This window comes from Neopelma chrysocephalum, unplaced genomic scaffold, assembly GCF_003984885.1.
Source record: "Neopelma chrysocephalum unplaced genomic scaffold, ASM398488v2 Primary Assembly neopelma1_116, whole genome shotgun sequence".
Taxonomy (NCBI): domain Eukaryota; kingdom Metazoa; phylum Chordata; class Aves; order Passeriformes; family Pipridae; genus Neopelma; species Neopelma chrysocephalum.
In genome coordinates this window covers 1,762,538-1,789,837 of record NW_020897778.1, presented here as the reverse complement: position 1 = coordinate 1,789,837, position 27,300 = coordinate 1,762,538, and the positions used below count along the sequence as shown (strand labels likewise).

The 27,300-nt window shown below is 39.3% G+C and overlaps 1 protein-coding gene across 1 annotated transcript in view; it reads right to left on the bottom strand.

Annotated features, from left to right (window-relative positions):
* Positions 1 to 27,300, bottom strand: part of CIT (citron rho-interacting serine/threonine kinase) — a 74,779-nt gene that overhangs the window by 29,275 nt on the left and 18,204 nt on the right. The window contains 13 exon segments of the mRNA XM_027696855.1: positions 1,918 to 2,115; positions 3,453 to 3,627; positions 6,011 to 6,120; positions 6,527 to 6,643; positions 8,370 to 8,465; positions 11,411 to 11,536; positions 11,912 to 12,052; positions 13,216 to 13,269; positions 13,842 to 13,895; positions 14,165 to 14,335; positions 17,838 to 17,957; positions 19,301 to 19,444; positions 20,316 to 20,421. Of these exon segments, the coding sequence (XP_027552656.1) occupies positions 1,918 to 2,115; positions 3,453 to 3,627; positions 6,011 to 6,120; positions 6,527 to 6,643; positions 8,370 to 8,465; positions 11,411 to 11,536; positions 11,912 to 12,052; positions 13,216 to 13,269; positions 13,842 to 13,895; positions 14,165 to 14,335; positions 17,838 to 17,957; positions 19,301 to 19,444; positions 20,316 to 20,421 (1,612 nt within the window).

Here is a 27,300-nt window from a genome sequence, read left to right as displayed (position 1 = left end):
AAGTGGTCAGCAGAAGACTTGTTGATCCCATTTTAAGTTTGTACATTCTTGACATTATAATTTGAGTTGCTTTTACTTCCATATCCAGATTGGTATTTCATAGAAAATAAATACTGCATACAATTTAATGCTTGCAAAGAAAAGCTATAATGATATACTATGCAAGCCATCCCAAACAGCTCTGCCAATCTACCTGAATCCTACCACAAAGTCCCTTTTAAATCCCGAGCCTCTCTAAAAAGCAGTGATAAAACACAATAATCAATTCTTTGGAAGACAGCATCCAAAGCATGGAAAAGTGCAAACACTTTTTTTAAAGAATGCAGGATTGCATGCACCATTTTACCCCCTAATTTACAAGCAAAGCATGACAAAGCAAAAAGTTCTTGTTTCAGCCTCATGGCCTCTCTCAAAATTCACGAAAGGGATTTAAAAGTGTCTAATGTCATGTGCTAAAGGTAACCTGTGTAAAGGTTAGTGCACGAGCACATCCAGCCACCTTTCTTCTTTCAGAACATTTCCCTTAGAGCCAAGAGACTAAACAGGAAAAAACTGTTCAGCAGAAGTCAAATATGAGAGCTAAAAAGCTATCTTACCACCACAGGCAAGGTGAAAAATAAAAAAAAGAAGTATATAAAAAAATCCATGACAGGAATACTCCCCAGCCCACCAAACTGGACTGTCTCACAGCAGCTGCTCCAAGAGCACGACCATTCTGCCAAATTAACTGAAGCAATGACTGAGTGAACACAGGTCATGAATATTCATCTGTTTCACTGTTGGGTAAAGATATCAAGCACATCACCAGCCCACTGGCAGTGATATTAGTTGTTATGCAAAGCTTTCAGCTGGGAGGGGACTGCCTCAGTTTTGAGCAGAAAAGAACCCAGTGCCATGTTCTATTCAGTTATTCTTAGGCCTCGATGCTGTTGCTGCACTTGCCCAGCTTGTGCCCACTTTAGAACTGAGGGAATGGTTCTCCCATTCATCTACCAAAGCATCAGCACAATTCCAGCACCCACGTCAGCTGAGCCCACCACCCCTTCCAAAAAACAGCAATGGCAGGAATACTCGGAACAGTTCTTTGATTAAATGCCACTGGAGCACAAGAATGCACATTTTCAACGCTTCCAAATAACAGGATTTGAAGGTCATTAAAGGCTGCTGCACAAAGGGGTTTAGCTGGTAGCAGGTCATCTCCACTCTCTACCCTACAACCCTGGGAATCTTTTGTGATGGAAATATTTCTTAGAATCAAACAGTTTGAAAGAATGCTTTTGTACTCAAGAGACAGCAACCAGCAACATATAATCTAGAATTCCATTTACAGGGGGCTGGGGTGGAAGAGGGTGGCAAGACTTGAACTTTTTTTTTTTTCCTTTCTATCATTCACACACCTCACCAGAGACTGCAAGACACGTGTGACAATTTCTAATGAAACAAGCATTATGTGCTAAGAACACTCTTTCCTAGGAATTTGGTGGGGTTTTTCTCCCCCCCCGAATAAGCATCCTCAAAGCAGGGTAACTGATAGGAAAAAAATAATCAAAACATTTATGATCATCAAGTACTTCTAAACTCACGAGCTATCATTTAAATAAGTATATCACAGATTAAAGCTCCTAAAAATACCAACTTTAGATGCAACCTTCACCTCAACACAAAAGTAATAAAGCTCCTACAAGCCATCAATCAGTTTTGGCAGCAATGAACCATTACTAAGAAGTATTCACATGGTTAAAGATATAATTTGGCATTTTAGCCATTCCTGCTTCTATCAACACAAGGCACAAATTATATCCAATTCGGAAAATTAAAAATTTAATAGTATAAGTTAATTTTAACCTCTCTATGAAACATGCACCTATATAATTCTTATCTGTGTATAGAGCTCATAGCACAGGTTTCAGGGCTCACCGTGAGGGCTTGGATCTCTTCCTCTGCCTCAGCTGTTGTCTCCTCCAGCTCGGTTTTGGCCTCTCGGAGCTGGTTCTCCAGGGCTGTCCGTGCCGCCTGCAGCCCCGTGATCTGAGATTCCCGCTCCTGCAGGGTCAGCTGCAGCTCTGTCAGCTGCCTCTTGAGTTCCAGCTTTTGTTCTTCGTGCTCCAGACTAACCTGAAGAAAGAAAAAGTAGAATATAAGTTACTATCAAACAAGAGACAGGCAATGTAATCTCATTTCAGACCTTGCTTTAAGATACTATTGGATTGTCTATCCCAAAAGTCACATCCTTATAGATTGTTTCAGTTACTGAAAAATCAAGGATGCAGCTTTGTCTGCTCCCTAAAAACTACTGGTTTGCTTGGAAAGAGGTAAAAACCAACCTGCCATTTTGAAACAACAAGGGCACAAGAACAGTTCCAGCTGTAACTCAAACTTCACATATCAAATGTTGATACAAAAAGTTGAAGCAGTTTGTGATGAACTTTCTACACTGAAACTGAGAGTCTTTAAAAATCTTTACTTGGGAAGCTCTAGGCATAAATGTCCATATTAATATTTATTCTTCTGTAAATGTTATATACATTTTGCAACTGACTTTCATATTTCATCTTCCCTTCAGATTCCTTTTAAAGAAAGCCACCAGATCATCCGGCTCTGGGTTTACCTGAGTGGCTTCTGATGAAGGTTTTCTTGCAACATACTCAGGGATAAACATGTCATTTCATGGATAAGAAATGAACCACCAGCAGAACAGATCTCAGTGCTCAAAATCAATTCCAAACTTTAGCACCTTCTTCAAGCTGTCTTTTATCCCAAGGGAATCTGCCTGTTGTGCTGGAGATGCATGACAAGCCTGTCAGAAATCTTACACTGGTCCCAACCAGCTTCTGGTCAAACAAGGACATGGTTTTCAGTCTTAGCTAAAAATTAGTAGAGACTGGAGAAGGTAAATGAAGATTTGAAGTGGATCCAAACTAGCTGATACAAAACTAAAAATGAGGCACAGCTCACAAATCTTTAAAAATTTGTATTTTCATATTACTGTAGGTTTTCTTTCCAGAAAACTCAAAAAAATGTGTGTGAAGCAACAGGTCTTCTGTTTTCTTCCAGCAGTTCTGCTGTGTCCTTTGCTTTCTCTGCTGTAGACTCTAAGGCTATGGTTAATCTGATCATTGTACATAGCTGAGCTTTTATTCTCTACCCAGACAATACTATAAGGATATTGTAGAAAAAAACCCACATAAATAAGATTCAGAGAAAGCAAGATGAGCTGAAATCTCATATTCAGATTGACAAGTCCTTAATAATTACTTCTATCTCCTTCTAATGAGCAAATTTTATATTTTTTTTTTTACTACTAGAGGAAAAAAAAAAGTACTGTTAGACCAAACTAAATTAATACACTTCCAAATACCACTAAAACAACTTAATTCTAGTTCTCACTACATTACTCAAAATGGGATACATTCAAGAAAGTTTGTTGGGAGGGATTGAAGCCAAGTTTTCACCTCTCGCAGCCGCGTCTCCAGCTCCAGCAGGCGGTTCTTGTCAGTGTGATCTTGGTGACTCATCTTTTCCAATTGTTCTTCTAATTTTCGGTTCTGGGCCTCTAACTTTCCAGCTTGTGTTTCCAAGTAGAACTTCTGTTGCCTGAGCTCTGAAATCATCTCCTCTTGGGCTTTCCTGGGAGGAGAAACGCACAAGTGACAAACCCAAAATGTCCCCGACATATGTCCTTCCACTGGGGTGAAATAAGGAAGAACACAAGTTTCCTGTTAAGTAGAACAGTTCAGTTCATAACTTAAATTCTACATCCCAACTAAACATAAAAAACAGCAGTGTATTCATCAACATATGCCCAGAGCACTAAAATGCCATGTTTGCAAGTTGCACAGACAAATGGATCTTGTACAGGGTCATCTACTACAATATTTGAGCTACACTTCATTCTCCTCATTTCTTCAGTTCCTTGTTAGGTGTTTTTCTATGCAGGAAAAACAAATGCTAAGAAGAGTTGCTTTCTCACAATGTATTTCCATGAGATAAGAGGAATGAGATGCTGCAGGATAGGGGGTAGTGTGTTTGGGGTTGTTTGTTGTGGTCTTTTTATGGACCTAGAACTTGACCTACACTGATGTGAAGCTTTGCTGTCTCTGATCAACTTCTTAATCTACAAAGTGAACAAAAGCAATTACTTATGTTCATAAGAATTTTGAGAGCTGGCAATGATTAACTATTACCATTTGAAATGCACACCCTCAAAAAAAAATGGTCTTTCTACATTATTTACAATTCCTGGAATCATGTTATCATGCATTGGAAAATTCTGCCTCATAGTGTGCTTTCCACTTAGAAGCCTCACAAAGCTCTACATATATTAATGAATTAATATTTTAAGAAGTTCACTGTGAGATAAGCTGTTATTAATCCTATCCCAGAGAAATTATGTGGGTTGCCCAAGATCAAATAGGAAGACTTAACAAAACTAAAAATAGAACTTTAGTCTTCTGACTCACATTTCTGTGCACTGCAAGTAAAACCACCTTTTCACCTTTTCTCTTTTTTTAATTTACCTCTACAGATTATTGTCAGCCAGAACTGTCAAATGGTGTTATTTCATTTCCTACTGTTTACTGGGCTATCTTCTCAGGAACCTGATAATCATTGGTTTCCTCAGATACTGCTGGAACAAGAGCTTGCAGAGTTCCCCTCTCCTCTGAAGGGTTTAATCACTAGTTCTCCTCTTGATAAATGCTCAGATTAGCTGTAGCTTTTGTGCATTCAAAATGCAGTCCAACAACAATTTATGCATTTTCACCAGCCCAATTCACAAAATAAGCACCAAATCATTAACTAGCTGCATGCATAATAAAGCAATTTTCTCTCAAAATGTTGCTAATTCTGTCCTATCTTCTACCAATCCTGCAAAGTTACGTCACTTGACAATATGTCTCTCAATAATCTATTCTAAGTCATATGTTAAAATGTTATTATATGTTTTCCTTGGGTTTTATGGCTCTTCAGTTAAGTGTACTGCTCTCAGAGGATGCATCCAGCTCAGCTAAGTTCTTACCCTCAGCCAGACCAATGACTGTGACACTTGATCTTCCAAATGCTTCCCAGTTACATGTTGGGAAATCATTTGTGTTTTATTTCAGATTGAATGTAAATTATGGCTTTTGTTGCCTCAACAAACTTCCTGGGTGATTAACTAGAGGTCATCTGGAGCATAAAGCAACACAATTTAATTCCTCAGTTATTTCTGTGAATATTTTTGGCTGCTCAGGCTAAAATAACTTGCCAGATATTTGAAATACAATGAAAACTGGAGCCATTACATATCTGGAGGCATAATCACCACTGAAAAGGAATAAAACCAAGGCAGCTCTTTGCCAAAACTCACCCCTGTCTGATTCTATTCAATATTATAGGGGAATCTATCCAAGTGCTTCCCACAAGGGCACCACCTGACATTGCATCCAGCAGCTGATGGACACCCCTTGTGCAAACAGCCAAAGTTGGTGGATCTCTGAACTCAGTAAGGGCATAAACTGCTTTAGCTTTGCTCTGCAGGAGGTATCAAATAATCCACACAGGATGGGATGTTTGTGAATGAAAGATATTTAAAGTTTTCAATTTCAACATCACATGTCACAGGAATCAAGGAAAATATAAAATCTATTAGCAATATTTAGGTTCGAAAATGGAATATATGCTTCTCCAGGGGTATTTTGGATATTAAAATTATTAGTATTCATTTAACATATTTGGCAAACCAGCACAAATCATCTGCCTTAGGAAAGGCTCCAAAGTAAACACTCACTGTAATACAAACCAATTTTCCCAGTCCTGTTTGAGGAAACACAAAATACACAGTGAGCCACAGGTATGTGAAGAACAAGCACATTTTTGAAAGCATATCACTGAAAAACAAGCAGGGAGCACAGCAGGCCTGCAAGAAAGAACCACTTTTACAGCGAGAATCAGAGAATCATTTAGATTGGAAAAGACCTTCAGGTCATCTTCCTGAGACCTGTTCAGCAGTGACTGCAGCTGCCACACTTACATGTTCCTCTGGGTAAAGAGGCTGCTGTTTGCTGCCAGTTTGTTGGCCTCAGACAACTCCACAATTCTCTGTTCCAGTGACCTGATCTTCGAGTCCATTGCATTGATCATCTGAAACACAAGTGATCATAAAAATAAAGTTTACAAAAAGTCTGAACTTTTTCTAGAAACAAGAAGAACTAAAAGAAGACTGAACAAATGGCCAGAAGAGCATCAAAGATGCAATTCCTGCAGCTATTTACAACTGCTTTCTGCTGCTTTAATATTAGGAAGAAAAGCAACCATTATATTATCAAGATGAGGGGTACACAACAAGCTGCATGGTTAATTTTAAGGAAATATTCTTGAAGATACGCTGAATTAAAAAAGCATGTCTTTTAAAATTAGCATTAATCAATGAAATTCCTTCAAAGCAGCTCAGCAGCACTACAAAACCTCAAACAAGATTATCTTGCTTGAAATCAGTGTCAGAAAGCTACTCTTCAACTGCTTTGATTTCCAATTCAACAACACATACCGCCTTCTGCTCAGCCAGGACTTTACATTTTTCACGTGCTTCTTCTTCATGTCTTCTGAGCATATTCTCAAGTGCTTCCTTATCTGCAAGATCTTTCTTCATCTGATTTTCCAACACCTAAATGAAGACATTTCTTTTGTCTAAATTATATCTGTTTCACTGGGCAAAGGGCAAGCAGAAAGAAAATCATGAAGATAGACAGAATTCTTTTTTTAATTTAAGCAATTGATCATATCTCAAGCAAAATTAAACCCAGGATGCAATTGCATGAAATCCATGGAAGAGCAAACTCCAGAAAAAAGCATTCCCTCAATTATCATTGAAGACTGAACTTGATGATGGAATTTTATAGACATGAAGACAGTATAGATTTTTTTAAATTATTACTTTAAGTCATATAAACTCTGTTCAAGAACAGTTCCAGACTAATGCAAAAAAAAAAAAAAACAGAAAAACTCTCTACTCCAAAATATGTACAATAGGAGAAGTAAGAAAGTGCCCATCCTTTGGCTGCCCTACCAATATGGCTCAGAATGAATTTGGGAGTTCCATAAGTATGGATGAGAAAGGCAACATGAATTCTTCCAGTTGGAGACACCAAATCTAACAGCTAAGTAAAAAACTTATTTTTGTGACACAAATACCTGTCATCAGGAACAGGACTAAAGTAATTAATTGCTACACTTTTTAAAAAAATGCATGTCATGTATGCATGTCCAGAGCTCTAAATCAGTTGTTCAACTGAAGGTTGCTCCCTTCAAAGAAATTTTTGAAGGTACAAATTCTGCTCACCACGGGATATTTTTTACTGTTCCAATTACAAAAACCCCATGTCTTCTTTCATCTCTTTGAACCTTTTTCATCTGGCTTCCTGATTTCTCTTATTAAACCCTCTAACATAGGTCTCCATAACACACTGGTTCTCTTTTTCTTTTTATTCATTTTCTAATGCCTATCCTCTTTTCCGCCTTTTATATCACCACTTCTCCTTTCCCAACATCTACATCTGATCTTCCTGCTTTCTATCAATCACTCTCCTCTCATTGCTGATTACCACATGCTCTGATCTGCCAACAAATCTTTACTTCTCTTTTTATCCTTCATATTTCTTCTCTCCTCTTAAATATTATGTCCTCTCACATTTAAGGCAAAATGTAGAATTAGGGTCCTAGATAAATGTACCAGATAAAGATTGTTTCTACTAAGAATAACCTGGTTTAGCAAAGATTCTTACAAAATGCCTGTCATACTGTAAGCTCTTTAGTAAAAACCATAGCCAGTGCACATACTCCTATTTCCCAGCTTGTTTTTCCTAATTTTAGATGGTGTCTATGATTCTATTTCTAACTGTTTGTTAATGCTACCCTGGAAAAGACAAAAACAAAGTGGGTGGTTTCTGTGGCTTCTTGGCAGATGTTACAGCTCCAAGAGGATGGAATTTCAGAAACGCTCTGGTATTTGCTGCATTTAAAACTTGCAGGTAGGCTGAGTGAACACTCACAGAAAATCACCAGTAGGAACTGAAAGCTTCTTCAGGGTGTGAGATCTAACAGCATTAAGTATCATTGAGTCAGCAATAGTCAAATTACAACCACCAACTGCCTCCCTGTAGTTCTGACTTCCAATCCCAGCTGTCCTAATGCAGTGCTACAGACAGATAAGGTACAATGGCAGGGACTGGGAGAAAAAAACTGATTTAGATCCCACTAAGCTCCCTGCACATTGCAGTAGGGGTAAGCAAGAAGGCTACTCCTAAGACTAAACAATCAGAGCCTAAAGGCAACTGTTTTTCCCTGAACTCCTTCTACCCACAAAAGCTTGTAGGAAGATAAGATATTTTTACTTTGAGTTTTTCCTCATAGAATTGTTCCTTCTGTTTCAGCTGCAGCTCCAGGTGTTGTGCTGCGATCTGAGCCTCACGATGCTTCTCCTCCAGCTCCTGAAAGCAGCAGAGATTCATATTCAGACACCAAGAAAGAGTAGGTGCTGTGTGTATGTGTTACACAGGTATCAAACACTCATTCATTCTTTTTTTTAAGGCTTCACACTATAAAAATCCCAAGACCAGGGCTGTCATATTAAACAAAACCTTATGAGAACTGCACATTTTCACCTTTAAGCTCTGCATATTGCTGCTGACCCATCTACTGCAGTGCAGGTCCACTGCTAAGGACAAAGATTTCTAATTCCATGGTAAGAATCTCCATTTCCCAGTAAAATATTCTCAAAGATAGGCCAAGGACATTTGGTGAAAACACACAGTTATAAACATTTTATAGCTGCAGTGGCATCACAGGAAGTTCAGATCTATTTTTACCAAGGTCTCTCACTTGTTTTCTCACAGAAAACCTCAATAAGGGGCTACTGCTGTCAATGCTTTTCATTCTGCATTCAGAGTGGGAATAGCATTTACTTTGCTATATTCCTCACATAAATGTTGTCAGAACAACTATTTATAAATTGCTTGGAAAATGAAAAGTACAGGATGCAAGATACATGGTGGAACATGCCAGAATGTTTTTAACCTCTTTATTCCTCATTAGATAGTTTCAGCCATGCACAGCAAGGATTTAAGTCATTTGTAACTCAGAAATTAGCTGTTTCTGCTGTCTGACTATGTTATTTGGGGTATATCTATAATCAGCTTTCAACAGGACACCTCACAAGAGTTGGGCTTACAACTTCATGCTCATTCATTGTTGTATTTGCCACTCCAACAATTTCCCTGGAACAAGAGCAGCTCCAGGTCTGTCATTCACTACCACTGGCTTGACTCTTGCATAGACAAGTTGAGGTGTTGGGCTGCATCCAGGTCTCCTGTCTGCCTTCATTACTGCATAGCACAGGAAAATTTCCTGATACACGTGTGTATTTTAGCACTTTTCATATTAATTTCATATTTTCTCTTCTGATCTTCCTCATCTTGAAAATACATGACTTTCTTTGCAGTAATTTGCTATAGACCTCTTTTTCCAGAAGTGAGAATCAAAGAGGAGGTTCACCAAAAGTAGGTCATCTCCAGTGCCTAGTCCCGACACTTGTGCATGGAATGGAGATTGCTGCTTTTTGCAATTGAAATATGTCTCCCAGCAACAAGAGGGACAACTCACCTCCCCCAGAAGCCCACACGTTTCAGGTCCTGGCAGAGAATCAGACAACCAGATCAGCAGCAGCTTCAAAGCCACAGCATCAGACTGCTCATATTGTAGCAGAAGCTTCACCAGTTCCTGCAGTGGCACTTAACAGCCAGAGTGGGCTCAAAAAGGTAAATCTCTTACCATTCCAGTTCTCACTCCCTATTCTCTATGTAGCACTGACTTTGTGTTTGGCATCACAGCATTGATCTACACGTTCAGACAGTAATAAGTATCTTCTCTGACTTGTTTCTTGCTTCTTATTCATTTCATTACAGGCAGATGAGCTGCTGCTTCTCTGATACTGCTACATGAGTGTACGTGAAAACAATGCCTTTATTCAGCCATACCCACCTTATTCTGTGCAATTCTGTATCTTCAACTCCCTTCTTACCTTTCTATACTTTCTATACCAGGAAAAGTCAAGTGTTTGAAAAGATCAGCTCGAGGGGAGGTACAGGGTAGGAGTGCAGAAAGAAGAACACCAGTACCCTGTGCTCCCAGGTCAGAGCTGCAAGGGACTAGGAAAGACTGTAGGAATATTTCTTCAACGCCTGTTTGACTTTTTCATAAAATACTTTTGTGCCTCCCCAACATTGTGGTAGAACTCCATGGAAACTATCTATAAGTAGAGCTAAACATATCCCCTGGTGTAAAACAATTACTCGATATTTCTACATTCCCTTCCAGTTTCTCCTCCAGAGAGAACATAATCAAAACCAAGGAACAATTCCCAAATATACACAGGAGGCTTATGAAACAATTCAAAGTTTTACACTATTTCTAAACATAAAATTGGCTCTGTGCCCAGCATAGTCTCCCACTTACCATGCACTCGTGCTATCAAAACAATTTGAAAGGAACAGCACTACTAAAGAACCAATTCTACCTTTTTTTGACAGCAATCAGGCATTCTGGTGTTAAAGTCTACATTCCCAGAACAAGCCTGGGTCATCTGTTGACTCTAAATATGCTTATTTATACATTTCCATTTGGCCTTCCTCAGGTGTGTCTCTGCTAGGGGTTACTACCAATAAAATGTCATCCTTTTTTTCCTTGTCATATTGGCAACACACAAAGAGAGCTCATGAGGAAAGCAAAGAAAATTTAATTATTCCACTATAAAATTATGCTTCCTGTCCCAGGGAAGGAAAAGTATTAGAAACACCCTCTGCTTGGTGCACTGGAGACTGACATGCTAACTTGCTATAAAGATTTAATAGGTTTAAGCAGGAGAGAAACAATAAATTGCCAACAGAGAAACACGTGGGTGAAAATGGTTTCCTGACAAATATTATCTTTGGAGATGAATAGTTTAGATGACTAACTTCTCTCTGCTTCAAAACATAAGCATTTCAAATAGATCTGACCTCTAAATTCCTCTGCAATTTAGTTTAAAAGATAGATATTAATGGTTTTGTTGTTGCAGTATCCTGTCCTGAGAATATTTCACTTCTGAAACAATCACTAGGTAAAATAATCTATTACTATGTTGACTTAAGAGTCCTCCTCCTGAGACAACCACAATTTTGAAGAAGTATTAAGACTAAAAGTACAGGAGTGAGTTTGTAACTCCAGGTGCAAGGAGAGTTTAAGTGCTTAAGCTTTCTCCAGGATGACTGATACAAGAAAGAAATCCCTTTATGCAACAATTTCCACCTTATTCGATGCAATTCTATGTCTCCTGATTCTTTCCTACCCCTTTCTTACAAACTCTCACGCTCCAAGTTTCATTTTCACCTCTGCTCACCAGAATTTTCTCTGCCATCTGTTGAATTTGTTGAGATTTAGTTTGAATATCTTCTTTCAGGCGGTTTTCTCGTCGTTCCACAGTCTCTAATCTCTTCACTTGATTCTCCAGAGAATGGCGCCGTTCCTGTAGAGCAATTATGAGCTGCCATTTAGGCTATTCAACTCTGCACTAGCACAAAGCAAGGAGCAGTTTCTAGAAAAAATTAGGCTGAAGCAGTCAATATACATGGTTGGCTTCTATATTTTAAATCCTCATCATGCCTCAAATCCCTTACGTAACCACATGTCCTTATTGACTCCTCACTCAAAATAAAAAATCTCTCAGCTGTTTTCAAAGAAATGTATCTTTTTTAATTAAAAATGGATTCACGTCTAACAACACTTTCCCCTGAAGAGTTACTACAGGAATACACATTGTTCAGAGTCATCCAGATGAGGGTTCCTAAAATGATGCACATCCCAATAACTAATTTACTTCAGACAGACATTCTCCGCTCACCTCCGCTTCAAGTAATTTCTTCTTCATGCTTTCATTAGAATCTTCCCGGTTCTGCAGTTTCTCCAACTCCTTCTCAGCTCTCTCCTTTGCTTGACGGATATTCTGCAGAAGCTCAGTTGCCTCTGAGCTGGCTTTCACAGCCTGAAGGTCAAAAGAAAAGAAAAGGTATTATATGAAAAGCTCACACAAAAAATTTGGGGTGTGAAAGCTTCATAACCTCAAGATGGTCAACATTCTGAATAAATCCACTACAGAACTTTGGCCTAACTGTCTAAATTAGGACAACCACAAACATGGGCGGGAACACAAATTCTAACTTCAATTATATAATTCTAACTTCTGTTTCACACCAAAAAAAAAAAATTAAAATCCAGGAGATGCACAGGTTTGCCTTATGGAAGACTTGCTATACTTTCTACTATATAGAAACTTGCTATACTGCAAGTTTCTACTTGACTCTCTGTCTTGACAGTAAAGTCTACCCCCCAATTCAGCTCAAGTTCTTGGAAAGAACTCACAAAATAATCTTACTAAAAGATCAGGAGAATAACCTGTTGGCCTAAAGATAATTCCTTAGCATTAATGCAGGGAGAAAAGAAGATGGGATAAAACACGATTGTTTTGAAATATTACAAGTACTATTTCTATATAGTTTTGGCCTCCATGAATAATAACCCTTGAAAAAGGCCCCTCTCAGGAGGTGCCAAGTGTGAAAAGCTTGCTCAGGGGATTATTATGACAACCCCTTTCTCTTCTGTTGAAAGATTCCAATAAGACTGTTCTTACAGTGATGACTGACCATGACAGCAAACATTAGATATTATTCAGCATACATTGCCAAAGTGTTTTAAAATTCTGCTGTGAATCCTTATTGTTCAATACTTTTACTGTGAATAACTGAACTCTTAAAATGACTTTGCAATTAAAGCAGAGGATACTGGGAGACTAAACCAAGTCCAACATGTATTTTAATAGTGAGCTAAAACCAGCTGAACTCTGTCTTCAGAAGCAAGGGAGCAGTGCATTGCCCATGGCATCCCCATTAAATGAGAATTTCTCTACACTACTCCAGTTCTGACTCAGCTTCATTTGTAAAAATAAACACTGTTGACATGTCTTAAGAGTCAAAAGCATATTGAAAACACCAGTGATTTTAGATACCAGTTCCCACCCCCCTTTCCTTATCATCCCCCATGCTATGACTAATTCTATTTTTGAGGGTAAAACAAAGTGCATCCCTCCTCTCCATTAAGGTTTTACAGGAAAGTCTTGTGGAAAACTCACTTTCACCACCCAGACGTTACCTTTGTCAGCTTTTCCTGCAGCTCCTGGATTTTGGCCTGCTGCTCTGTATTGATCTACAGTTAAATAAAAAGATGGAGGGAAGGAGTCATAAAACAAAAAAGGAAAAAATGCTCTCTGCTGATGATACTGTATTTATTTTAATTCACTTCCTAAAAGCCTTTGTTTCTCCCTATAAATTCCAACACATCAAAATGCTCATTGGCCAATCTATTCCCACTTTGCTAACTTCTGCCTGATGTCAAATTTTGGTCACCAAGTAGACTGCTCAGTATGAGAACATGCAGAACTCTATTAGGTTTTCATTTGCTGTTCTTTATGAATAGAGAAAGCCCTTATGCATCCCCAATTTCACTCCTAACTCGGATGACACATAAAGGCCTGTCTTTGCCTGGCTTCTGAGCACAATCCATTAAGAACAGGTTATCCAGAGACAGCTTTATATCAAATCAGAAAGAACAGTGAATCACACCAAGACAAAGACGTTTTAAAAAATGAAATGAAATTAAATGAAATAGGGAGGGTTGAGAGGCCGTGCATGTCACAGACTAGCCAAAGGCACTCTTGGTTTCTATGCATAATATGAAAGACCCAGCAAGCAAATTCCAGGACACTGAAGTGAACATACCTTCTCCAGTTTGCAATACAACTCTCCTGCTTCATTTTTTCCTTGATCTTTAACCTGTAACTTAAGTACAAAATACATAAAAATCTCAGGAAAAGCTGTAGTACATTGTGCTTCTATCCAGTCGTGGTATTTAAACACCAGGAGTTACACAAAGTTGAAGTCACCCTATTTTGAGTGCACAACTGGAAAACATTTTGCACTAGTTGTACAAACCACACTAATCTCTGAAGGATACCCCCCCCAACTCATGTGTGAGTGTGTCAAACAGCACTAGGAATTCAAGCAAACCATCAGCCCCGTGTCTCCCACGAAGCCTGAACTACCTTTTGCAATTTGTTGTGACATTCGGCAGCTTTACGTTTGAATTCTTCGGCTGCCAGTCGGGACTCTCTCAACTCTGACTCGTAGAGGTCACTGCGCCTGCGAGCTGAAATCAGATCCTCTTCCAACTGATTCATCATCAACCTCATTTCTTCGACTTGAGCTTGATATTCCTGTAGTTGGGGTGGAAGGGGAGGAGAAGGTATTACGTTTTAGAGGCAAGAGGGGAAACGCTTGGAGCAGCAGATCCCAGAATATTGATTACAGGCAAGAGATGAGTTTAAGAGGATGTGGAAGAAAGGTAAAGTACAAAATAAAACAGTAAAAACTAAACAAAATAACATCAATGGTGTTCTGGTTTGAGTCTTGCCATTTTCAACTCAATACCTCGTAAAGTCAAAACATTGACTTTTTAAGAGTGCAGGAAGACACAGATACATCTACACACAAATGATAAAAATTACTTACATTTCTAAGTTCTGAAACAGAAATGTGCCTTTGAGTTGATGCCTCTACTAAATGCCCAGATGCTGCCTCAAGATCTATTTTCTCAGGCTGATAACATGACAGTTATCACAGATCTGCACAGCTTGGGTAAAAGGAAAGAAGGAGAAGCAGAGGGGTAGCACACTGTGCCATCAGCTATTTTCTCTTGACAGAGTTAAAAAGGATCACATTGCTCTGCATGGGAGACAACCTAAAATCAAATATTATCTTAGAAAAACTATCTATAAATCACATTGCCCATAGAAGACATTTTTCTATGTAGGCAGAAATAAAGATTCCCCTTGCAGGAGACTACAAGATAGGGCATTTGGATGGGGAAGACGGGAGAAGAAAAGAATTTGAATTGACTATCTCAATGACACTGGGAACTCATACTGAGGCTAGCTCAAGAGATTGCTTCTCATATATTCACTGGATAAAAAAGATTTTAATCATGTTTATTTAGCATTTACTAAGTCCCGTAAGTATACATTTCATAAAATTACTCTAAAGCAAAGAAAAAAAACAACAAAACAACAAAACCAAAGTATTTTTTATGAAGCTGAGAACAAGTAGAAAACAAGCACATCAAGAGCTAGGAACAAAGATTATGAAGGACTGACAGTGGGGGAGTCTCTCTTTCTTTCCATTTTAATACCTCACAATACGCCTGACTACCCCCATATGCAGAAGAGTAACTGTCTCGTGACAGGCTCAGGTTTGTCATCGCCCCCCCAGACAGGCTCTGCCTTCAGTGAGAAAGGGACTGCAGGAGCACTGACCCCAGGGGCAGCCCCTGACTCTCCAGCAAGGAGAGCTTATGCAGATATTTAAAGAAGCTGGGCCTTTAACAAATTGCTTTCCTATCCCTTTGGCAGAATGGCTCTTGGCTTTGTAATCCCAAAATTGGTTCTCCAGTTTGTAAGGAAGGCAGGGATCTATTCTTTCCAGTTAGCCTCCTGTGGATGACCTTATTTTCTTGCTGGAAAGAATTAGAGCCTTTTGATAATAAAGAAGCATATATTAACTCATATATTCTTTTCATACAAACAAATTTGTGAATAAAAAAGGCAGAACTGTTTGAAGGAATACATGTCCTGCTCAGAAAGTATAATTTGTTAAGACTTCCTAAAATACTGGGGTTTTATATCAGTAAGCACTTGACCAAAGAATTACAAGTATGACTACAGTTGCCACTGTGACAATGAGTGTTTGGGAAGGGAGGAGAATGGGGAAGGAGAAAAGAAGGAAGAAGAAGAGATAGTTAGTGGTATTTCAGGTTTTCTTGTTTCATCACATTTGAAAGATTATCTTTGAATAATTCTCATGATCAGGTCAGAGGAACAGGCAACACAGAACAAACCTCTCAGATATTCAGTGGTCAGAGTTTAAGAACTACCAAGAGGTACTTAAGTGCATATTAGTGGACAGGCAAAGCTCAGGGCATGTACCTGAAGCAAATCACATCAGGGAACTACATATACGTGAGTGGGGCTTTCAAAAAATACAGATTCTGAGTTGTTGCAAGTACATCTGCTCATACAGATCTTCATCAAGTAACAACCAGAGCACAGGTTCAGTTAAAACAAAAAAACAAAACAAAACACAAACCAAACACACACCCCAAACAAACAAAAGACCCCACAAATCCACCACACTCTTCTATTCAAGTACCTGAGGTCAAGTTGAACCTACAGCCTTGCCCTGAAAATACCATGTGCCTAAATATTAACTTTTGAAGGTTCTGATTTGCTGTTGATTTGACCTGTTCTCTTCTCAAGTTTCAAGTTTTCAACAGCAAAACTCTAAAGGGACTCTTCCATCTCTCATCTCCCAGTTCCCTCTGACTTAAAAATCATGGTCCAAGTTAATGGCCAAGATCCACCTGCTCGTATGAGTCAGCACAAATATCTCAGCATTTTTTGTTGCTCTTGTCTTTCAGAAAGCTCAGAAGACCACCCCAGATATGAAAGCCTGCAGGATATTACAGATTCATTTGTTGACCTAAGCAGCATTTTTATGTCATTGTGAATCTTCACAAGCCAAATTAAGAGATTCTGGGACAAAGCATTTGATTAAAAATTACTTGCATTATGTTTCCTCTGTTACATGCGTCTGTACTGCCTAAGAATCCATGGGTATTTATAATCATCAAAAATGTCCCACATTTCAGTATTTAAAGCAACTTTTCAAGCAAAGCACCAGAAGAGAGAGCAGGGAGTTTTAGATCCCTTGTATTACATAAAACAACCACCCAGAAGAATGCAGGAGAAGTCTATGGAGGCCTGATACATCCAGAGGGTTGAGTTTGCATTTCATTACTTTTTACATAAGAGCTTCTTATGTCTGGAGAATTATTACCAAGGTTTCTGGGCTTCCTTGTCTCAAACGCTTTGAAATGAGTCAGTTACCATTTGTAAAGTGCTTTGAAGATGAAAACCAACAGATAGTTGCAAAGAATTATTTGAATGCTACAGCAAATTTCGATTTCTTTTTCTCAATGCAGTATGTTGCTGTTAATTCATAAAACTGAATGGGTTTTGTCTTGTAAATAATTTTAAATCCTAAAAATGTCCAAATCTGGGCACATTTTCATTTCATTTTGACTTTTTTTTTTTCCTTATGAACAACCATATGGATTAATGAATTTTGAACATTCTTCTAGTGGACAAAAAAATTTTTAATTTCTCCTTTGCAAACAGATTAAATTAGGAAAAGAAGAGTTAGGCAACACACATTCTATTTTGAAAGACTATTAAGCATTTTAAGTGGCCAGATAAGAAAGAAGAAAAAGCAACACAAAATAAAGGCTAGCTCAGTTCTCTCTCAGGTGAAGATTCATTAACTTGTTGTGAAATTTGCATACCTTAACCACTTTAAATGGATAGCTCATTTCTAATGCAGTATATTACTAAAGCATTGCAACTTTCTCCTAAGCTAGTTTTATAGACAAAGTCCTCTCAGGACTAGGAAAAGAAAAACCTGAAGTTTGGAATCTATGCTTACTTGCAAAATACACAAGTGGAATTTTGTTCCTTCCTATATTGTTTAGGAACCCATGTGCAAACACACAGATTGGGAGTTATCACAGCCTCCCAACATCAAATGTCATCCTGGCAGCAGAGCTAGAATATGCCAAGAATGCCTGTTTGTGGACAGCCACCCTGCTCCCCAAAGAAGCAGGAATACCTGTTCTTTGATCTCTTGCAGTTTTCGGCTTTGCTCTCTGATATCATGAAGTAGCTGCAGTGCCTTATCATCTTCCTGAGACACCTCCATCCGTGCCTGCTCCAGGCTGCGCTTTAAGCTCTGCAGAAAGCAAAATGTTCAATACATAGTCTTTGGTTTTTCAAATGGTTGTATAACGAAGATCTTTAGTTACACAAAATGCCTCCTTGACTGCAGTGAGGCATCAAAATAATTAAAAAAAAAATTAAAAAAAAAATAAATTGAGGCACCAGTGATGGAACTCTAATGAAATTCATGGCCAGTGCTGCTCCTATCTGAACAGAAGCAGCCCATTTTTACAAACATTGTTTACTCAATTCTTGGTTCAAATCTCTACTTCCTCACATCGGGTTTAGAGACAAAAACCAAACACAGATCACAAAAGGCATCCATTATTGACAGCATTTATCTATATTTTATCCAGCACTATTAATTCACAACCTAGACACAATCCTTCAACTTCATGTTACTTACATTTTTCTTGTTGCTGTTAAGTGAGTCAAATGCTTTAATCATTGTTAAACTTCTACAAAGAACAGAAGAGCTGAGTCTGTATCTCACCACATACCTTACCTGCAATGGAACGGTCCTCCTATCAACTGAGTATTATCCTTCAATAGAGAGATATAAACTGAATTTTATTTATTTACCTAGTAGCATTTGGTATGGTAAAACTCAGCCCCGTTTTAAGATGTGCTTCCCAACAAACCAACCCATCAGAAATGGTTTTCAATTCTCTGAAAGAGAGTATTATCTGCACTTTTGTTCTTGGTACAAGAGAGGAAACATAATTGTATATCCAACTGAAAATACAGAGACTATCGACTAGAATGAAAATATCCTCACTGGAATCTTGCCAGGACAACTGGGCAGACATTCCAGCTCCCATGAAAAATGCCAAATGATCTTTGAAGGCATGGTTTTGCAGTCTCATTTTTATATTCTACCTGAAAAATAGCCCCTGTCCTACAACCTTCCCTGACATTGTGCTGGGGAACTGGATCAGTCTGAACTCAGGACACCACAGATGGAGGCAACACCATTGCTTCCTAATCCTATTTGTTCCTGAAGATTTCTGTCTAGGCACTGATTAGGCCCCATCCTCTTCTGGCTAAGAAACCTGCAAGAAGTCAAACCCAAGCATGTTCTAGCACAGCCAGTAAGACAAACATCACAAATAGTTTCAGCAAGACCAGGACAGTAGTCACTCCTGCATGATCTAAGCACATGACCATGAAACAACGTTTGAATAAAACTATCAAGCAAGCTTTTGCAAACAATTCAGGGCTCCATGTTCAACAGATATCCCCTCACACGTTATTTTCTCTCCATCAAGTACCCCACTGAAAGCACGATGGAAGAGAAAGACAAAGACCACCAGATTTCAGGCCCCCAGATCTGGAAGGACTGGGGTAAGGGCTCACACTGCATTCTGTGATATAGGTGGCCAGGTCCTGCTCCAGGAGGGATCGCTGGGTCTCAGAGGCTTTCAGTTCCACCTCCTTTTGGCTAAGTACAGCCTCCACCTCTGACACTCTCCGGTGCAACCGCGTCATTTCCTGCTCCATCTGCAATAAATATCAAGAGGTTATAAAGGGGGGCTTCACAAGCTTTGTTAACTGCTACATTCAGAGCTCTGTTTGCAAGGAATTTGTCTCCAAGAGACTTCTAAGCTATGTTTCTCCAAATGGTGTTTAAATTCCGATACCATTGTCTCTGCTCCAGGAATGCACAGTTCTTCTTAAGGACAAGTAGTAAGTCTAAGTCACCCCATTCATTCAAGCTGCTTGTTCATATTCAGTCATTCTTCGAACCCCAGTTAGCAAAGAAGACACAATCATTTTTCACCTGACTTGCAGAGATGGGTCACTTTAACCTTATCCCAAATCCATGCTGGACCAGAAGATGGTTTCCCCCCATCTCCTTGTCAGGAGCAAATGGTCAAATCCAGAACAGAGCAGGGAGAAAAGTAATGGAACTCTCATAAAAGTCTCAAACAAGCAGTAAGTGTTTAAAAGACTCCACCAGGTTCCCTTTATTGGAGCACAGCAACTGTTATGAGACGTTCACCATAAGCAGTGACGTGACAACAGTTATATAAGCAGGAGCTGATGAGTGAGGAAGAGCCCTCAGAACAGTACTGGGGTAACTGTTGTGATGAAGAGGCACGGCCTGCAGGAAGCAGCAGTCGTCTGTGTCAACGCTGGGAAAAGGACAGTTTAAAATCCAGAGCCGCTTCTTGTTAAGATAAAAGTATCTAGAGCAACAGCATGGCCTAAATTCATCTCCCTTTGTACTGGACAGGAAGCCACCTCTCTGAAGGAAAAGCACTTTGCCCACCACGAGTCTGGATGTTCAGCAGCATCTGACAGATCCCTGGACATACAGTGGTTGCAGATTCCTGGAGCAATGGAGATGGCCAATCGCATAAATAAATACCTTGTGACACTTGTCCTGGGCGTCTTGGAGTTCTTTGCTCTTGAGAAGAAGTGTCTTTTCCATGGAGCTGACCTTGGCTGGAGAATCCACACTTGAAAAAACAGATCTAAAAGAGCAAAGCCAAACAGCACATGAATATAGGCAAAAGGTAACAGAACTCTGATTCATGCAGCCTCTGTAAAGTCATTGTGTACTTACTTATCCCGGGATAAAAGAAAGGTGCAGCAATTCCAGTCTAACAGCCATCATTTCAGATCAAACATACCATAAAAGCTGACGACAGTATATCATTATTAAATAATCCATGTGTACTTCTATTTACAATATTAGTATTTTCCACCAGTGAATATGTCACAGTGCAAAACAATAAATCACAGCAGCAGCAGTGCATAATTTGTAGGGATTTATAAGTGCAACAAAACCAAAGCATAAAGCCAAAGTAACCTTTGGAAAGATAACAAATTTCCGGAGAAATGCTTTTTATTTGGTACTTTATTTTTAAACAGGTTTTTAAATTATCATCAAACTATAAAAGCCCTAAAAACTTCAACATTTCATAATCTGCACCACAGGAAGAAGAGTTTAATATCCTTAGTTACATTCTGTGAATCAAAATTGAAACTTTCCTAACCCAATTCATATGATCCCTACGAACTCAATCAATACCAATATGATTAGTCACACTGCAGAACTTCAGAGTTCCACTTAGAAGTAATTCTTTTTCATGAGACACAACTTAACTGTACTGTTCAAAACAATTTGACTCCAGAAACCTGAGGGAAATATTTACTTGTTCTTAAGCTTTCTGTCTAATTGGGACTCAGCATTTAAGAAGTTACCGTTTCTGTTAGTCTAAATTCCTTCTAGAAAATGATAGGAAGCCACCTGATGTTCGGCAGCATATTTTTAGTGCTTTGCAGTCTTAAATATGCAATCTGCAACCAAAGAATTAAGTACACGCATCAAAACATAATTTTAAAAATCACATTCTCCCTCGCAGAAAATGATTCAAACCAGATATTTGAGCAGTTAGTGATGGAACCAGTGTTAACTGATAGATCAGAACGCAGGAGCACAATAAAGGTGCTAATAAAAGATCACAGGGGCTGCCCACACATTGCTTTCTGCTTCTCCTGGCCACAGTTTGGTGTGCAGCCAGCTATCCCCACGGAGAGAAAGGAGCTTTGAGCAGCTCTCTGCATATAGCCACACACCCACACACAGCAGCACAGGCTCCTCTTAACACCAAGGAAAGTTTCATTCCATCACCACCATTTTCTGAGAAAAATCTACTCCTTAATCCAACTAGATATGCAACACAGGCACAGGAAGAGAGACAGGGATTTTGATGAAAATGCTGCAGCAACATTTCTGTATCAAACAGATCGTCAGCTCCACCACCTCGAGCTGTCATTAGGAAACACCGTTTTGATATCAGCAAACAAACACAGCAAAATCCACCAGTTCTGCCCTGAGAGGTCAAATATTAATATCTCTTCAGAAACCTGATATGGAAAAACTTAGAAGAAAGAATCCTGCATGTCAACGATACAGATATGATCAGGACTTACTAAAAAAAAATGTTTAAAATTAATGTTTTTATACAGCATTCCTTTAGTCCTGGTCCAATCAATCCGATCCGTCAAATTACCATATTTAAAAATCAATTTATAAAGCGTGTCTATACTCCTACAGAGAAAAGGCAACCATCTGAGAAAGATGCATATTAAATTCCATAACAGCTGGGTGTACAAACAAGGCTAAAAATGAATAGTTGAGAAAAGCAGTCTAAAAATACAAATTAAAGCTCACATTAACTAAAAAAGACACTAAGGAATCTGCTTTCAAATGTTAATCAAATATATGTAAATAGCTGCAAATATGTACTGAGACAAGTCTGAAAATCTTCTTATTATAAAAATTTATTTTTACAGGTCTGAACTGTACGGGCTGAAGCAATCTTTTTTTCAATTACAGTTTCAACCTTATCCATCACCTTTTCAAACCTGAGGCATTACCTAAGAAAACTCCAGCCAGTTCTCACAAACCTGATTTTACTTGTGGCTTCTATTCCACCTCCCTAAAGGAGCTAATTTTATTCGTTATTTTTGCTTATTTATTTTATTTGCTATTAAAAGAATCAGAGCCTAATGTTACAGGCACCATTTTGCTTTTCAAACATTTCTCCTAGTAAGCCAGCTTAAAGCATCCATATGCACTGCAAACCAGGCAGGACCAGGATGGATCCAGGGAAGGAGATGCAGAGCTCTGCAAGGACAGGTGGTTCAGCCAGGTGGGATGGGCTGGGACAGAGAGCAGGAGACTGACCGAAGTTTGCATTTCACGAGGTGACTGCAGAGGGAGCTGCTCCTCAGGGTTGGTGTTGGCTTTGTAAGGGAAGAGGAGGCTACAAACTAGAACTACAATCTTTCTTCCTCATTCCTGTCCAAAGCAAGGAAGAAATTCCTTAAAAATATATGTCCTGGTGACACGACAATTTTCCTGCCGTGGAAACAGTACATCTTATCCCCAAGGAAACCGATTTTGGTTAGCACTGGACACGCAGCTTTTAACAGACTTGCTTTCCCAGTAATTCTTTCCTGTGTACAAATTGTATTAGAACAACTTCCTGAACATCCATACAATCTTCAAAGTATCAGAAAGGGGCAGACAGAGGAAATCAAGAGAAATGGAATACTGGCTAATCTAATAAGCCTTGTCATGGTGATAGAAGCTCTCAACAGAGCATGACAAGGTGGAAAATACCCATATTTCTGGGGCACTTACATTCTTCCTCAGTCAGCATCATTGCAGAAATTAAACACATGCAATCCAACATCAAAAGCCATGATGCAAAGCTATCATTCAGGCTGGGACCATCTCAGAGTATTTCATTTAATTAACTGCTACATCTGGATCAATTCTCTTAGCACGACAGCAGTTTCCGCTGTTTCCTCTGAAGTGTGAAAAAATAGATTAACAAAAGGTAACCAGCATCCATCAACAAGAAAATTGCAATAAAAGATTAAAAAAAAACTGAAGTCAAGTCTATAGTACCAAGCTCTGATAGCACTGCGGCTGTGCCAATTTACTTCCCAAAGAAGCACTGCCTGCATGACTAAAAACCAAGTTAACTTACAGCTGACTAGTGATTTCACAGCTAGATCAGCAGCAGCCTCAACCAGCAGAGTGATCAGAAATGGTGCTGGTTGTGTAAAAGCTCCTCCAGTCCCAACTTGGCTGAGATGAAAAAGAAAAAAGCATTAGCAGAGGAAAAGCTCCAGGATGACTCCGGGGTATCAAACACGTACCTTGGTCCCCCCCGTGCATCACATCACACCTTGTAACTTCCTGTGTCCTTTTGTGCCACTCTCATAAACCCCCAACTCACCTGTGCTGCTTCCTTCTCACAATGATTGGCACCATCTGTCCTAATCCTGGCCCCCACACAACATGCCCATAATCTCATCCCCCATCCCTCATGCTCTATTCCTTTTAGCATTATACTCATCTGTACCTTCCGCCCCCTCCTAAATGCTTGCTCAGGCCTAAAAAAAAACCAACCAAAAACAAACAGTGATACCATCAATCTGTGAATAGAGCTTGCTGAAGCAAAGCATATTTTTGGTATGCTCATCCTGTGCTTCCTCTTTAATCTATCTTTGGTGAAAGAGCTCACCAGAACCGACAAACTGTTGGAAGAAATCAGTAGTCCTTCTTTTTGGAAGAATGGCCCATTTTAAATCTCAGTATTTTATAATGACAGTCATGAATCCATATAAAATTTTTAAATTAAAAAAAAAAACCAAAACAATCCCAATAACCAAAAAAAAACCCAAAAAACAAAACCCCAGAAATCCTGAAAATACCACTTCTTAGGACCTTGCAGAGAGGACATGGGCAGGCAAAAATTTGCATTATAAAGTATTTTTTAATTAGATATTTTTATGAGGTATTTTGGTACATTTTATTTGGTATTGATTTTTATTAAGCATTTATTTTTATTAGGTATTTATTTTTATTAGGCAATTTGGTATATTTGGTTAACCCTGGATTTATAACATATTTATCTTATGCCTTCAGGCTTCTGCTAGTCACCTGCAAAGGACAAGAACGATTTTCCTTCACCACTTGATGCATATTTTTGGCACCCAAGGGTTTTTGTCACTTGTTCTAAGCACTGGAGATCAGCCATGGTAAGGGACAGGAAGGTGGGGCTGGCTTTTAATGGAATTAAACCCTCAGTTGCCTCTTATCTTGTCACAGTCACACGCTCGCAGCCAAACCAGCAGCCAGGTTTGCAGTCAGACAGGCTCTTCTCCCCCATACCAGGAATTCAGAGGCCATGATGGGAGAAGGACTCAGCTGGTCCTTCTCTGCAGCCTCAACCCAGCTCTTAGAATCATACAGCAGATTGCCAGGACAGGAACCTATGGCATAAGCAATGAAGCCCTTGATTTCTCCTGATTGCTTCCAACGATACATTAATGTCATGACTTTTGCTCTTTTGTTAAATTTCACAGTTGTTAGAGGGTCACAAATTCATCCCAAATCTCATCGTATGGGGCATTACTGTAATTCAATGAACCCTTCTAAGCTATACACCAACTATATAATTTCTGGCAACAGGTCTAAGTGACTCAGGTGAACCCTTCAAGCACTAAGTCATTGGGAGAAAGAGAAGAATGGAAAAGAGAACTTCCTTTACCTTTCTTTTCTTTTTACTGAAGTATTTGAAATTCCCAGCTCAGCCATACCTTCTTACTCTCCAGTGAACAAGGGCAAGAGCATAACCCTAAACTTCGTGGCTTGACAGCCCTCAAATTAAAAGCCATGAAAGTTTCAAGGACCTTGTTACTGGCACCCTGCAGCTGCCTGGGCTCACTGTGAGCAGCACTGGAGGGCTCGTGCTGCAGACAGGAAAACAGATCTGCATCACTTAGCAACCATAAGGTTGGACTTTCAGAGGAAAGATTTTAAGAAGAAAAATTCTGGACTGATCAACTTCATGACTTAGGACCTTCCAGAGAAGACGTCCCGAGATTCACAAGAGATAAGCCTCCCCCCTCCATTTACTGTTCTCCATCTAGAATTTGATGTCCAAGCCAGTGTGGACAGAAACAGTACTGTATTTCCTCAAGTAAAACACACACTAGACAACATTTTATAAGTAAGAAGTTATCTTTAGGACCCAATTGCAGTGATATTGAGAATAAACTAATCACTGCATTATTTAAATACAGATATATTTTCAAGTCTCCGCAAGCTCTTTGCCATATTTAAATCACCTTCTTAGAACAAAATGCAAATATTAACTGCTAAAAATAACAAAGTGCATTTATCAAGATCTCATTCAAAAAAAGAAGCCAATAAGATCTACCTACATTAAAATTATTTGGGGGAAAATTAAATATATGATGTCTTTCTGTTCCAGTACAGGGAAAAAACAGGCCACACAAAACAGAAATTTTACTTCAGTCAAAATTTCTCCAGAGGACATTAATCTCTATATTCTTTTGCTATACCTCCTCCTATCTATTACCAACATTCAAATATAACTTCCATATGCATTTTCAGTACCATCTCCAAAAAAGAAGCACATCAATCCATCTGCTACAGCTGTCTCAGCCTCCAGCACAGTTACACCACTGTTCTGAGACTTTACCTCACACTCCTCTTCAGTTCTAGTCCTGGGCCCGATTACATATAGATTTTTACCACACATATGTGGTCATTATTGAGGCTCTTCTGTCACCTGAATGGCCATTTAGCCTTGGAACATGGATTGCAGTTCCCCAGGCAGAAAAGATAATACCCTAAGTTAAACTCATCACTCCTGAATTAAGACAGATTTTAACCCCAGGTATCTACAGATCTAACCATCCCTTTTTCTAATTCTGTTGACAATATTAGATCAGTTCACCAAAAGAACACTTTTTGGGTTTTTATGTTGTCTCCCTTTTGCCATAAGAGCAACTCTGCTGAGGAGGGACAGCCAAAGATTCCCTTCTTATTACTGGTATAACCATCATATAACCTTGATTCACGGCGTGGGCAAGATCAAAGATGTCAACAGTATCACCAGATTTGGTGACACGTTTACTGCAGAGCAACTATCACAACGAGTATGACAAAAAATGAAACTTGATTAAGACAGATTGACAACCAAGTCCCTGAAGGGAACTAACTAGCAGGAGTGAACGATGGTTGACACGAAAACACAGCACCTCAGTGCACTGAATCACTAACACAGCTAAAGCCACTGCGTTCCTGAGAGGCCTCCAGATCCCAAGGTAAGGACTTCCCAACTTAATGCACTGCACTAATACTTTTTCAATAGCTCTGTCATCAGAAACTAACCACCCACCACATCAGATGGTTTATAACACATTACTTATATTCTTCTTCTTCTCTGACTCCATTCCCTCGGAAAGCATGTTTTCTTTCCATGGAAAACCATTTCTTCTAGATCTTCACATCCCTACACACACACACACACACTGCATATTTCACCTGAATCTCCAGTCTCCTAACACAGTACAGCAATGTCCAGTCCTCCTATTTAACTTGACCCAGCAGCACACAGCCAGCTGCCATCAGCTCCTTCTCTTGTTCACTGACCCATTGCTGCACATTCCCAGGTTAGTGGAGCTCCATTTCTGTGGATCACTGATTTAGCCCTACACATCCCCAGCACTTGGTGCCCACTCTCTGACCCAATAAAATAACACCACCCCCCTTTTCCATCTCTGAACTCAGTATTCTCCCTCTTGCAGGGATCTGCAGTACCAGAAATGCAATCATCTGCTGCTCCCTGCTTAACAGCAACAACTAATTCAGAGTATTTCAGCAACAATTTCAACAATAACTGCTTTAGAATCAACCTTTCCATCCCATTCCCTCCCCTTCATCCCAGAAATAATCACAGAACGGCAGGACATGCACAAGGCACAGCAGCAACAGATCAAGCCCGAATCTGGCAGCT